Source organism: Andrographis paniculata, unplaced genomic scaffold (assembly GCF_009805555.1).
Source record: "Andrographis paniculata isolate CXL003 unplaced genomic scaffold, ASM980555v1 Contig5END, whole genome shotgun sequence".
NCBI classification, from domain to species: Eukaryota; Viridiplantae; Streptophyta; class Magnoliopsida; order Lamiales; family Acanthaceae; genus Andrographis; species Andrographis paniculata.
The window spans coordinates 1,321,293-1,334,877 of NW_026137595.1; the positions used below are offsets into that span (position 1 = coordinate 1,321,293).

At 30.3% G+C, this 13,585-nt stretch overlaps 2 protein-coding genes across 2 annotated transcripts; one reads left to right on the forward strand and one right to left on the reverse strand.

The window, feature by feature from the left end:
- Window positions 1-513: 513 nt before the first annotated feature.
- LOC127258967 (CDT1-like protein a, chloroplastic) lies at window positions 514-3,196 on the forward strand. The gene is made up of 7 exons (XM_051286071.1): window positions 514-883; window positions 1,222-1,341; window positions 1,426-1,654; window positions 1,781-2,338; window positions 2,419-2,620; window positions 2,709-2,799; window positions 2,883-3,196. Exons 1-7 carry the CDS (start codon window positions 525-527, stop codon window positions 2,941-2,943), a joined length of 1,620 nt encoding a protein of 539 aa, XP_051142028.1. The 5' UTR covers window positions 514-524; the 3' UTR covers window positions 2,944-3,196.
- Window positions 3,197-7,476: 4,280 nt separating this feature from the next.
- On the reverse strand, window positions 7,477-10,154 carry LOC127258969 (CDT1-like protein a, chloroplastic). Its single transcript, XM_051286073.1, has 7 exons — window positions 9,790-10,154; window positions 9,332-9,451; window positions 9,019-9,247; window positions 8,335-8,892; window positions 8,053-8,254; window positions 7,874-7,964; window positions 7,477-7,790 (listed from the first exon to the last, which is right to left on the reverse strand). The coding sequence occupies exons 1-7, from the start codon at window positions 10,146-10,148 to the stop codon at window positions 7,730-7,732; spliced, it is 1,620 nt and encodes a 539-aa protein (XP_051142030.1). The 5' UTR covers window positions 10,149-10,154; the 3' UTR covers window positions 7,477-7,729.
- Between the last annotated feature and the right edge of the window lie 3,431 nt (window positions 10,155-13,585).

Here is a 13,585-nt window from a genome sequence, read left to right on the forward strand (position 1 = left end):
TTTACCTCTTCTTCGTCTTGTCGCCGGAGAGTTCTGTAGTGTTCCCCGTCGCCGGAGATCTGAGACAGAAGCCTTCGCCGGAGCTGTTCTCCGGTAAGGCTCTTCCTCGTAAATAATTTAGGGTGTGTTTGTTCGAGGGATTGAATTTTTTTTTTTTTATTATTCATCCAATTTTTTTCTTCAAAAATATCAAATCAAAATATTTATTTTAATTTTTTATATTATACTAAAAATCAATTTTATATTTAAAATATTACATCAACACTTATTTATATCACATATAACTATTTAAATTCAAAATTTTTACTATTCAAATTTCAATTCAAAATCCAATTCACTCAACACACAGGAAAAAATAAACAAAGGTTTAAATGCGAAATGACACGTACACCCTTGTGAGTTGACCGGTTGACTCCAACGCGCGAAAGGATTTGGCGCCAAAAAAAACACCTACACTCACGCTGCCCTATATAAGATGAACTTAGTCGCTAATCACTTTCCTCATGTCTCCAGTTACAGCAGCCATGGATGCCAAGAAGCTCTCGCTCCTGCCGTCCTTCAAATCAAAGAAACCGCTCCACAGCAACGCGGGGAAGGAGGATGATCGGACTTCTTCGCCGGAAGAGGAGGCGCAGAAGGTTTCTACTCAATCCGCGAGTGTCTGCGGCGTGGCAACTCCGGCGAAGGCGTCCGATCGTCCTCGCCGGATGCGCCATCGTTCTGCGGCGATGTCGATTAAGGAGGTTAGAGAGGCGGCTATGACGCTCAGGGAAAGCAGATCTGCACGGCCTTCAATCAGCGATCTGGAAATCGTCTCGGAGAAAGGAAATGTTCCCAAGCCTAAGAAGAAATCAGCTGATTCCGAGACTGCTCTTCCAGAACAGTACGTTTTATGAATTTATGTTTGAATTAACTTAACGATGCGTTTCTTTTTTGGAATTAGGATTCTCTAAACATCCGTCTGCGAGCAGATCTGCTGTTGATTTTGTTGTTTAAAGCTTTTTGAAGAAATTGTTCATTTGCTTATGAGAATCTCATTGTTTATCTGTTTCCGTAGATCTGTTTTTCACGTTCTTGCAAATCTTGAAAATCGGTTGTTCATAAGTAATTAGATCTATTTCTGAATTTCACGGTTTATGTGGATTCTGTGGTTAATTTCTGAAATATGAATCGAAGTCAAATCCTATCAAATTTTGATCCATTGCATTTATACTACTACAGATACAAGTTGTTGAACGAGTTCTTCAACAGTCTAGACAATTCAATCAGGCTGCTCCAATTGAAGAGATACACAACAACGTTTACTAATATTAGCCCCCAAGTTGAAAAACTTACTGATAGGTACCGTTCTTCACTAACGCAGCAGATTCGTTTGGCTTTGGTCTTTCTGTTTCTAAACTAATCGAATTAATGCAAAATTATCAGGAGGTTCACACACGGTCATCTGGCACAGCTGAAGTTCATCATGCCAGAGGCCATTGTGGTAGAAAAGGTCCTGCGGCACGACGAGAGGACTGCCTGTATGAAGCCTGATCTTCGCATCACATTGAATGTTGATGCAATTGATGGACAATCCACATCATCCAGTAAAACTTTACAGCTTCGGAAAGTGTTCCGTAACCGGCTTTTGGATTTCTTCAAATCCCATCCCGAGGTACTGCTGTTCGAGTTTGTGTATTAATGTTGTTAGCTGCACTTTTCAGCTTTCCTCGTCTGAGAGATTGGTTTTTAAGATTATTGTTGCTAGCAAATAAGGATCGAACATTTACTTTACTTTCAGGGCGATGTGGTTCCAGAGGGTGAACTGCCGGAACCATTTGGCCCATCGAGGAAAGATCCTAAATCAAATTTAGTTCAAGCACCTTCTCCATTGCCAATGGTAGGACAAACTGTTGCTGCCTCACACTTGTTCCCGTCCTTCAAAAGGCAATTCTCACGACAAGGCTCGACACATTGCATTGGAAACCTAAAGCAGCACGAGTCCAATGTTTCCTCCGATGAAAATGAATTAAGTGGGAATGGCGTAAACTCTCACACTGAATCATCCTCGAAGCTGCCTTGTGAAGATTCGAGGAATGATATTTCAGATAGTACACAACCACTGGCTTCTTCTACCGACAAAACCCCGGTGAAATGTATTGCTTCTACTCCTCTGAAATTGATGAGCTCTACGCCGAGCATTTGTCCACCCAAGAGAAGCTACACAAGCCCAGACGATAACTCAATTACATCGCCAAACAAACTGGTGAGACGGCCGGCACGGTCCAAGAGGCCTTTGAAATTCAGCTCGCCTGATGATGACATCTACGACATTCTTCCGGAGGATCTCCTGCAAGCGGTAGGCACATCAAATTTCTCGAAATATAATACATTGTGTAGCAACTTTGCACTGACTTTGCGATTGTCTTGTGTTTACAGATTCAAGAAAAGGAGAGGTTAGCTGAATTGGAGAATGATCCGGCGATCTCCCAAGCCAAAAAGAGGAAACAAATGATCGATAGCTTGCCACAGTTCTTCGACATGACGTACTTCCTCTTTCAATCCGTCGGATGCTCTGTCCTCGCTAAAGAGGAGTTGATACAAAAAATAATCACAGGCCATTTGGAGATTGTTGACAGAAGTAACTCCTCAAATAGACAACCATATGACCCTTTTCTTTATTCATTGCAAAATTCAGCTTGGGATTAATCCTGCCGTTCATTTGTCAGGTGAAGTTGAAGAACGGCTCAGATTGCTGCAAGAAGTAGCTCCAGATTGGCTTTCGGAAAAAACTTCTTTAAGCGGAGATGAGTTAATCTGGTAACACATTCTAGTTTCATTTTTCCTTCGATGGTAATTACAATGATCCGTCGTCCTTTGCTAACGGCCATACTCTTTTGCAGTGTGAACAAAAAAATAATACGTCCTGACGCTATTCGGGTGCGGCTAGCCGAGGCCAAATGAGAAGAACAATACAGCTGCTGATGGTTTGTGTTGATAGTATGTATAGTAACTTGCAATTCCATTACAAGTGAAGGGAAGAAAAAGGGTGATATGTGTTGTTCTTGCTAACACAATATTATGCTATTAATCAATAAAAATGTTGTTATTCTATTGAAATCTAGCATTTCTTTTGTAGTGAAATTATGAAATTGAATTAACAAACTGAAATAAGCAAATTTGAGTTTGAATGGTGATGGTTGTCTTTGGACTCTGAAATCAGTGATAAAAGCTATGGCTTTTATTCTACGATATTTTTCATGGTTCTCGAGTTTTTGTTCAAATTTTATAGTATTTTCTGTCATACATAGTTCGTTTAATGTGATTTATCTATAACATTTTTTAAATAACAATAAAAAAATTATTATCATCAAACAACAATCGTAACAAACTCAAGTACAAATTTATCAAAATCCAATTATATATATATATATATATAACAGTTCTTTTTTTTATGTCATTTATTATCGTAATATTATTTGAAGTAAAAAACTAAAAGTACTCTCTTCTCTTCTCCGAGAAGACAGCACATCTTTAAGAACTCATCAATGGCTGCTATTTTATCTCTTTAAACCATAAGTTTTCTTTCAATTCAATTTGATAAACAACAGATTTAGACCTCTTTCCATATTTAGTACTTTATAATGTTATTTTTTTCAATATTGAGTACATTAATCACAACAAATGAGTTTCATGTTCTTGTTACATTAAACCCGCATCATCAGAATTAATACGAACACCATATCCTAAAGTGTGCGACGTCTATAGAAGCAAAACGGAAAGCTTAAGCATACTATCACCGATGTGGGACACTTAAAAAACACAATTTTATTAGTATATAACTCGAAACAAAAGGATAGAACAACAATAATAGTAATAGTTAATTATTCGAACAATGAAATGAAAAATAATAGTAAAGAAAACTGATTATTACATACTTACATATATATTTTCGCGGCAATGCTCAAATCTTGTAGCGAAACAAATTATGTTTCCTGTAACATTCATAGTACAGTAGGAGTCGTTAAAGAAGAACTCTCTATACACTGTTGTATTTTCTTCCGACACCAACTCTTTCATCGGTGCGGCGTGAAGAACCACGCCACTTCTCACTCTTATTCGATTATAATGTACAAATCGAGATATTATATATATATTTAATATTTTCTAAATTAAGTTATTATTTGAGTAAATTCAATTTGTATCATATTTATATATATATATATAAGTTATGATTTCATTATTAATAAAAACTAACATTGTTTGTAACTTGGTTGTATAGTTTGGAGAGTATACAATATTCTCATTTATAATTTAGAAATTACTCTAATTTTTTATTTTTTATTAAAAAAAAATATTATATAGAATTCTCTAAATAAATTGTACGAGATTCTTTAGTATCTTTTAAAATATTATAGAAAATCACTTATCAAAAATTTATATGTAAGATTTTCTTAGGTAGTTTCACAAAATTTATAAATAATGAGAGAGAATAGAGAAAAAAATTTTTTTGCTTTAATAATATAAAAAATTCTACAATATATGACAATATTATATATATAATTACTTGTATGTATATCTATCTATCTCGACATGCGGGACATTGATAAGTGAAAATTTTTTTTATATAAGTTATGATTTCATTATTAATAAAAACTAACATTGTTTGTAACTTGGTTGTATAGTTTGGAGAGTATACAATATTCTCATTTATAATTTAGAAATTACTCTAATTTTTTATTTTTTATTAAAAAAAAATATTATATAGAATTCTCTAAATAAATTGTACGAGATTCTTTAGTATCTTTTAAAATATTATAGAAAATCACTTATCAAAAATTTATATGTAAGATTTTCTTAGGTAGTTTCACAAAATTTATAAATAATGAGAGAGAATAGAGAAAAATTTTTTTTTGCTTTAATAATATAAAAAATTCTACAATATATGACAATATTATATATATAATTACTTGTATGTATATCTATCTATCTCGACATGCGGGACATTGATAAGTGAAAAAATTTTTTATATAAGTTATGATTTCATTATTAATAAAAACTAACATTGTTTGTAACTTGGTTGTATAGTTTGGAGAGTATACAATATTCTCATTTATAATTTAGAAATTACTCTAATTTTTTATTTTTTATTAAAAAAAAATATTATATAGAATTCTCTAAATAAATTGTACGAGATTCTTTAGTATCTTTTAAAATATTATAGAAAATCACTTATCAAAAATTTATATGTAAGATTTTCTTAGGTAGTTTCACAAAATTTATAAATAATGAGAGAGAATAGAATAAAAATTTTTTTTGCTTTAATAATATAAAAAATTCTACAATATATGACAATATTATATATATAATTACTTGTAGAATTTTTTATATTATTAAAGCAAAAAAAAAATTTTCTCTATTCTCTCTCATTATTTATAAATTTTGTGAAACTACCTAAGAAAATCTTACATATAAATTTTTGATAAGTGATTTTCTATAATATTTTAAAAGATACTAAAGAATCTCGTACAATTTATTTAGAGAATTCTATATAATATTTTTTTTAATAAAAAATAAAAAATTAGAGTAATTTCTAAATTATAAATGAGAATATTGTATACTCTCCAAACTATACAACCAAGTTACAAACAATGTTAGTTTTTATTAATAATGAAATCATAACTTATATAAAAAATTTTTTCACTTATCAATGTCTCGCATGTCGAGATAGATAGATATACATACAAGTAATTATATATATAATATTGTCATATATTGTAGAATTTTTTATATTATTAAAGCAAAAAAAAATTTTTTCTCTATTCTCTCTCATTATTTATAAATTTTGTGAAACTACCTAAGAAAATCTTACATATAAATTTTTGATAAGTGATTTTCTATAATATTTTAAAAGATACTAAAGAATCTCGTACAATTTATTTAGAGAATTCTATACAATATTTTTTTTTAATAAAAAATAAAAATTAGAGTAATTTCTAAATTATAAATGAGAATATTGTATACTCTCCAAACTATACAACCAAGTTACAAACAATGTTAGTTTTTATTAATAATGAAATCATAACTTATATAAAAAAAATTTTCACTTATCAATGTCCCGCATGTCGAGATAGATAGATATACATACAAGTAATTATATATATAATATTGTCATATATTGTAGAATTTTTTATATATTAAAGCAAAAAAATTTTTTTCTCTATTCTCTCTCATTATTTATAAATTTTGTGAAACTACCTAAGAAAATCTTACATATAAATTTTTGATAAGTGATTTTCTATAATATTTTAAAAGATACTAAAGAATCTCGTACAATTTATTTAGAGAATTCTATATAATATTTTTTTTTAATAAAAAATAAAAAATTAGAGTAATTTCTAAATTATAAATGAGAATATTGTATACTCTCCAAACTATACAACCAAGTTACAAACAATGTTAGTTTTTATTAATAATGAAATCATAACTTATATATATATATATAAATATGATACAAATTGAATTTACTCAAATAATAACTTAATTTAGAAAATATTAAATATATATATAATATCTCGATTTGTACATTATAATCGAATAAGAGTGAGAAGTGGCGTGGTTCTTCACGCCGCACCGATGAAAGAGTTGGTGTCGGAAGAAAATACAACAGTGTATAGAGAGTTCTTCTTTAACGACTCCTACTGTACTATGAATGTTACAGGAAACATAATTTGTTTCGCTACAAGATTTGAGCATTGCCGCGAAAATATATATGTAAGTATGTAATAATCAGTTTTCTTTACTATTATTTTTCATTTCATTGTTCGAATAATTAACTATTACTATTATTGTTGTTCTATCCTTTTGTTTCGAGTTATATACTAATAAAATTGTGTTTTTTAAGTGTCCCACATCGGTGATAGTATGCTTAAGCTTTCCGTTTTGCTTCTATAGACGTCGCACACTTTAGGATATGGTGTTCGTATTAATTCTGATGATGCGGGTTTAATGTAACAAGAACATGAAACTCATTTGTTGTGATTAATGTACTCAATATTGAAAAAAATAACATTATAAAGTACTAAATATGGAAAGAGGTCTAAATCTGTTGTTTATCAAATTGAATTGAAAGAAAACTTATGGTTTAAAGAGATAAAATAGCAGCCATTGATGAGTTCTTAAAGATGTGTTGTCTTCTCGGAGAAGAGAAGAGAGTACTTTTAGTTTTTTACTTCAAATAATATTACGATAATAAATGACATAAAAAAAAGAACTGTTATATATATATATATATAATTGGATTTTGATAAATTTGTACTTGAGTTTGTTACGATTGTTGTTTGATGATAATAATTTTTTTATTGTTATTTAAAAAATGTTATAGATAAATCACATTAAACGAACTATGTATGACAGAAAATACTATAAAATTTGAACAAAAACTCGAGAACCATGAAAAATATCGTAGAATAAAAGCCATAGCTTTTATCACTGATTTCAGAGTCCAAAGACAACCATCACCATTCAAACTCAAATTTGCTTATTTCAGTTTGTTAATTCAATTTCATAATTTCACTACAAAAGAAATGCTAGATTTCAATAGAATAACAACATTTTTATTGATTAATAGCATAATATTGTGTTAGCAAGAACAACACATATCACCCTTTTTCTTCCCTTCACTTGTAATGGAATTGCAAGTTACTATACATACTATCAACACAAACCATCAGCAGCTGTATTGTTCTTCTCATTTGGCCTCGGCTAGCCGCACCCGAATAGCGTCAGGACGTATTATTTTTTTGTTCACACTGCAAAAGAGTATGGCCGTTAGCAAAGGACGACGGATCATTGTAATTACCATCGAAGGAAAAATGAAACTAGAATGTGTTACCAGATTAACTCATCTCCGCTTAAAGAAGTTTTTTCCGAAAGCCAATCTGGAGCTACTTCTTGCAGCAATCTGAGCCGTTCTTCAACTTCACCTGACAAATGAACGGCAGGATTAATCCCAAGCTGAATTTTGCAATGAATAAAGAAAAGGGTCATATGGTTGTCTATTTGAGGAGTTACTTCTGTCAACAATCTCCAAATGGCCTGTGATTATTTTTTGTATCAACTCCTCTTTAGCGAGGACAGAGCATCCGACGGATTGAAAGAGGAAGTACGTCATGTCGAAGAACTGTGGCAAGCTATCGATCATTTGTTTCCTCTTTTTGGCTTGGGAGATCGCCGGATCATTCTCCAATTCAGCTAACCTCTCCTTTTCTTGAATCTGTAAACACAAGACAATCGCAAAGTCAGTGCAAAGTTGCTACACAATGTATTATATTTCGAGAAATTTGATGTGCCTACCGCTTGCAGGAGATCCTCCGGAAGAATGTCGTAGATGTCATCATCAGGCGAGCTGAATTTCAAAGGCCTCTTGGACCGTGCCGGCCGTCTCACCAGTTTGTTTGGCGATGTAATTGAGTTATCGTCTGGGCTTGTGTAGCTTCTCTTGGGTGGACAAATGCTCGGCGTAGAGCTCATCAATTTCAGAGGAGTAGAAGCAATACATTTCACCGGGGTTTTGTCGGTAGAAGAAGCCAGTGGTTGTGTACTATCTGAAATATCATTCCTCGAATCTTCACAAGGCAGCTTCGAGGATGATTCAGTGTGAGAGTTTACGCCATTCCCACTTAATTCATTTTCATCGGAGGAAACATTGGACTCGTGCTGCTTTAGGTTTCCAATGCAATGTGTCGAGCCTTGTCGTGAGAATTGCCTTTTGAAGGACGGGAACAAGTGTGAGGCAGCAACAGTTTGTCCTACCATTGGCAATGGAGAAGGTGCTTGAACTAAATTTGATTTAGGATCTTTCCTCGATGGGCCAAATGGTTCCGGCAGTTCACCCTCTGGAACCACATCGCCCTGAAAGTAAAGTAAATGTTCGATCCTTATTTGCTAGCAACAATAATCTTAAAAACCAATCTCTCAGACGAGGAAAGCTGAAAAGTGCAGCTAACAACATTAATACACAAACTCGAACAGCAGTACCTCGGGATGGGATTTGAAGAAATCCAAAAGCCGGTTACGGAACACTTTCCGAAGCTGTAAAGTTTTACTGGATGATGTGGATTGTCCATCAATTGCATCAACATTCAATGTGATGCGAAGATCAGGCTTCATACAGGCAGTCCTCTCGTCGTGCCGCAGGACCTTTTCTACCACAATGGCCTCTGGCATGATGAACTTCAGCTGTGCCAGATGACCGTGTGTGAACCTCCTGATAATTTTGCATTAATTCGATTAGTTTAGAAACAGAAAGACCAAAGCCAAACGAATCTGCTGCGTTAGTGAAGAACGGTACCTATCAGTAAGTTTTTCAACTTGGGGGCTAATATTAGTAAACGTTGTTGTGTATCTCTTCAATTGGAGCAGCCTGATTGAATTGTCTAGACTGTTGAAGAACTCGTTCAACAACTTGTATCTGTAGTAGTATAAATGCAATGGATCAAAATTTGATAGGATTTGACTTCGATTCATATTTCAGAAATTAACCACAGAATCCACATAAACCGTGAAATTCAGAAATAGATCTAATTACTTATGAACAACCGATTTTCAAGATTTGCAAGAACGTGAAAAACAGATCTACGGAAACAGATAAACAATGAGATTCTCATAAACAAATGAACAATTTCTTCAAAAAGCTTTAAACAACAAAATCAACAGCAGATCTGCTCGCAGACGGATGTTTAGAGAATCCTAATTCCGAAAAAGAAACACATCGTTAAGTTAATTCAAACATAAATTCATAAAACGTACTGTTCTGGAAGAGCAGTCTCGGAATCAGCTGATTTCTTCTTAGGCTTGGGAACATTTCCTTTCTCCGAGACGATTTCCAGATCGCTGATTGAAGGCCGCGCAGATCTGCTTTCCCTGAGCATCATAGCCGCCTCTCTAACCTCCTTAATCGACATCGCCGCAGAACGATGGCGCATCCGGCGAGGACGATCGGACGCCTTCGCCGGAGTTGTCACGCCGCACGCACTCGCGGATGGAGTAGAAACCTTCCGCGCCTCCTCGTCCGGCGAAGGCGCCCGATCATCCTCCTTCCCCACGTTGCTGTGGAGCGGTTTCTTTGATTTAAAGGACGGCAGGAGCGAGAGCTTCTTGGCATCCATGGCTGCTGTAACTGGAGACGTGAGGAAAGTGATTAGCGACTAAGTTCATCTTATATAGGGCAGCGTGAGTGTAGGTTTTTTTTGGCGGGTAGGATTTGGCGCCAAATCCTTTCGCGCGGTTTTGGTCAACCGGTCAACTCAAAGGGGTGTAATTGTCATTTCGTATTTAAAGCTTTGTTTATTTTTTACTGTAATTATATTTACGAGGAAGAACATTACCGGATAAAAACTCCGGCGGTGACTGTCGCCGCACCTCCGGCCTGTTTTAAATTATTATTTATTTTTGTTATATATTTATAAAAATAATAATAATACTATTATTTGTAAAAGATAGTTTTAAATGATGTACGTATTATTTTAGTATTCTTATTTTTATAAAACATTTTTATTTATTTTAATTCTATATATAGCGGCTTATTACATTTATTACATTAGCTATTTTAATACTCTCTTTGTTTGGATGAGATGACCGTTAGGCTAGTAGTATGGTAATATAATTTACTAGGTTAATTATAGTAGTCATGATATTATTTTTATTATTTTTTATATGAATAATTTTATTTGAATTTTTAAAATATGAATTAACATATATATTTTAAAAATTTATTAAATTATAATTGATAAATATATTTAATATTAATAAATTTACTTAAAAATATAAACAAATGATATGTTTTAAAACGAACTTAAAAAGAACATCTAATCATTTATTTCTAAAATGATGGAGCATAAGATATAACTGTGTTTATGAAAATGGGCTATATGGGCTTGGCCCAACAAGTTCAGCCCATATTAAAATTCCATTTTATTTTGAATTTTATAAAAATTATTATACTTCAATTATATTTTTCATTTATCATTTTATTCGGTTAAAATCAAAACTTTAGCATCTTATTTTTTTTAAAAAGAAAAAATCATTCTTGACTATTTAAAATATTTTTAATTTTTATTTATAAGTAAAATAGATATCATATTACTTTATTACACTATATATTTATAAAGTACTAATTTAATTTAATCCGTATGAAAAAGTCAAATATAAAAAATTTCCTACAGAACAAATTAATATATTTTATGCTTATATGCCTCCATGGCTCCATGGTCACTTTTTCTTTTCTATCCATCTATTAAATTTATATTATTATTATTATTCTTTTTGTTCGTCAATCAGAGTTATATTTATATTTTATATAATTGTATTTAACATTAAAAATATTATTATATTTATATTATAAAAAATTAATAGAAATATTTTTATTTTTTTTCCTTTAATTTATATTACATTTTAATATAATAAATAATATTTAAATATCAACATTTAAAAAATAAATATAAATCTTGCATGCGGACGAATGGGGCATTATAATAATAAATAGAGATTTGTTTGTTTAGTATTTTTTATTTGATATATATATGTATATATATTATGGGAAGTATAGAGAATTGTAATTGTGATATAAAAAAAAGAAATACTTTTTCCTTTCAAATTTAACTTATATATATTTTATCATTTTTGTTTATTCTATTCAAAAATATTATTTTTCTATTTTAATAAAAGTAATAGTATAATAATATTAAAACACCTTTAATTTTTACTTAAATTACAAAAATATCTTACACATATAATTATTTTATGCATGAAGACAAACAACAAAAATGATCAAAATCTCTTATACATTTGTACTAACCGATGAAATATAGTATTATATTGTAATCTACTACAAGACCCCAAAACACTACTTTATATTGAGACGAAGGAAATAGTATTTTATATTGGATGTTAACTTTTGTGGAAAAGATAAAATATATATCGAGAATTGTATCAGAAAAATCTAAGAACAAACAAATTTAGTGTGTTTGATCACTTTGATAGATTATATATTCAAAGTAATATTCTCTCTATTAGCTTATAATTATAACATTTTTTTTTTTTGTCCGATAAATTTATGTAGAATTTTAATAAATAACTTTATTAATTTATAATTTTGTTATATCTATTTTAACACATAAAAATCAGTTTTTCATTTTTTTCCCTACTTAACATATTAGTTTTTTATCAATTTTTTCATAAATTTAATATGACACTTCAATTTTATTTTTTATCTATCTACTTTTCAATAGGCGGAAAAGTAGTTTTTATTTAATATTGTTAGGGTGTGTTTGTTTGAAGGATTTGTTTGGATTTCCATTATTAATCATATTTCTCACTCCCCAAAACATCAAATCAAAACACTTATTTTTCATTTTTTATATTATTATTAAAAATTAATTTTACATTCAAAATATCATATCAACACCTATTTATATCACATCATACAACTATTCAAATTCAAAATTTTTACTATTCAAATCCCAACTCAAAATCCAAACCCTCGAACAAATACACCCTAAAAGTATTATCTAAATAAATGATTTGTTTGTTTAAAAATAATGCTTCATCCGTTCAGTTAAAAAATATACATATTCCTATTTTTTTACGTCCAATTACAAAGTAACCATTTCATTAAATACCTCATTTTTTCCACAAATACTCCTACTTTACATCACATCATTACTATTATAGCAAAAAAAGTAAGGGCAAAAATATTATTTTACTACTTTCTTCTACCCACTAATCTCCGCACAAAAAATAATTGTATACTTTTAGCTTGAACGAAAGGGAATATTTTTTTTATAAAAGGAATTTAATATATCATACATATTCATTATTTTATATTTCATATAAAACAACGCTATATATTCAAATCAATAAAAAAACTTTTTTAGGATTGATTTGGTTTTGAATTTAAAGTGAGATGATAATTTAATTTCAATTTAAATACTCCTTCTGTTCCGGTGTAAGATTGCCGTTTATTTTTTTAAGTAGATTTTTAAATATTAATATTATATTAAATTATAATAAAAAAGACAAAAATATCCCTATTAATATTGTGTAATATAAAAATAATGACATTTGTGTAATATAACGTAAATTTGGAAGGATATTTATTACGTTAGTAGATAGTATAATTACTAAATTAGGAAATAATAACTTTATTTTGAGAAATGACAACTTTTTCATGGGACTAAGAGAGTAATATTTTATACTAATAGAAATAATATATTTTTATTTAAAATTGCAATGAATAACAAAATTTTATTTTGTTTGAAACTTAAAAAAAACACACCCTTAATTAAAAAAATAAAAAATCAAATAAATCACACCCTATTGATATAGTTCTGTAATAAAGAATCAATTGGGGTATGTTTCTCCAGGGTTTGGTACCGTGCACATTAAAATGGGCGTCAAACCGCCGTTTTTTTTTTTTTTTTTTTTAAATTAAAATTTTATTTAATATTTATTATAATTAAATAAAATGCAAATAAATAAAAATTTAAATATATATATATGTTAGATATAATATAAATTTATAATTAAATTATACAATATAAATTTT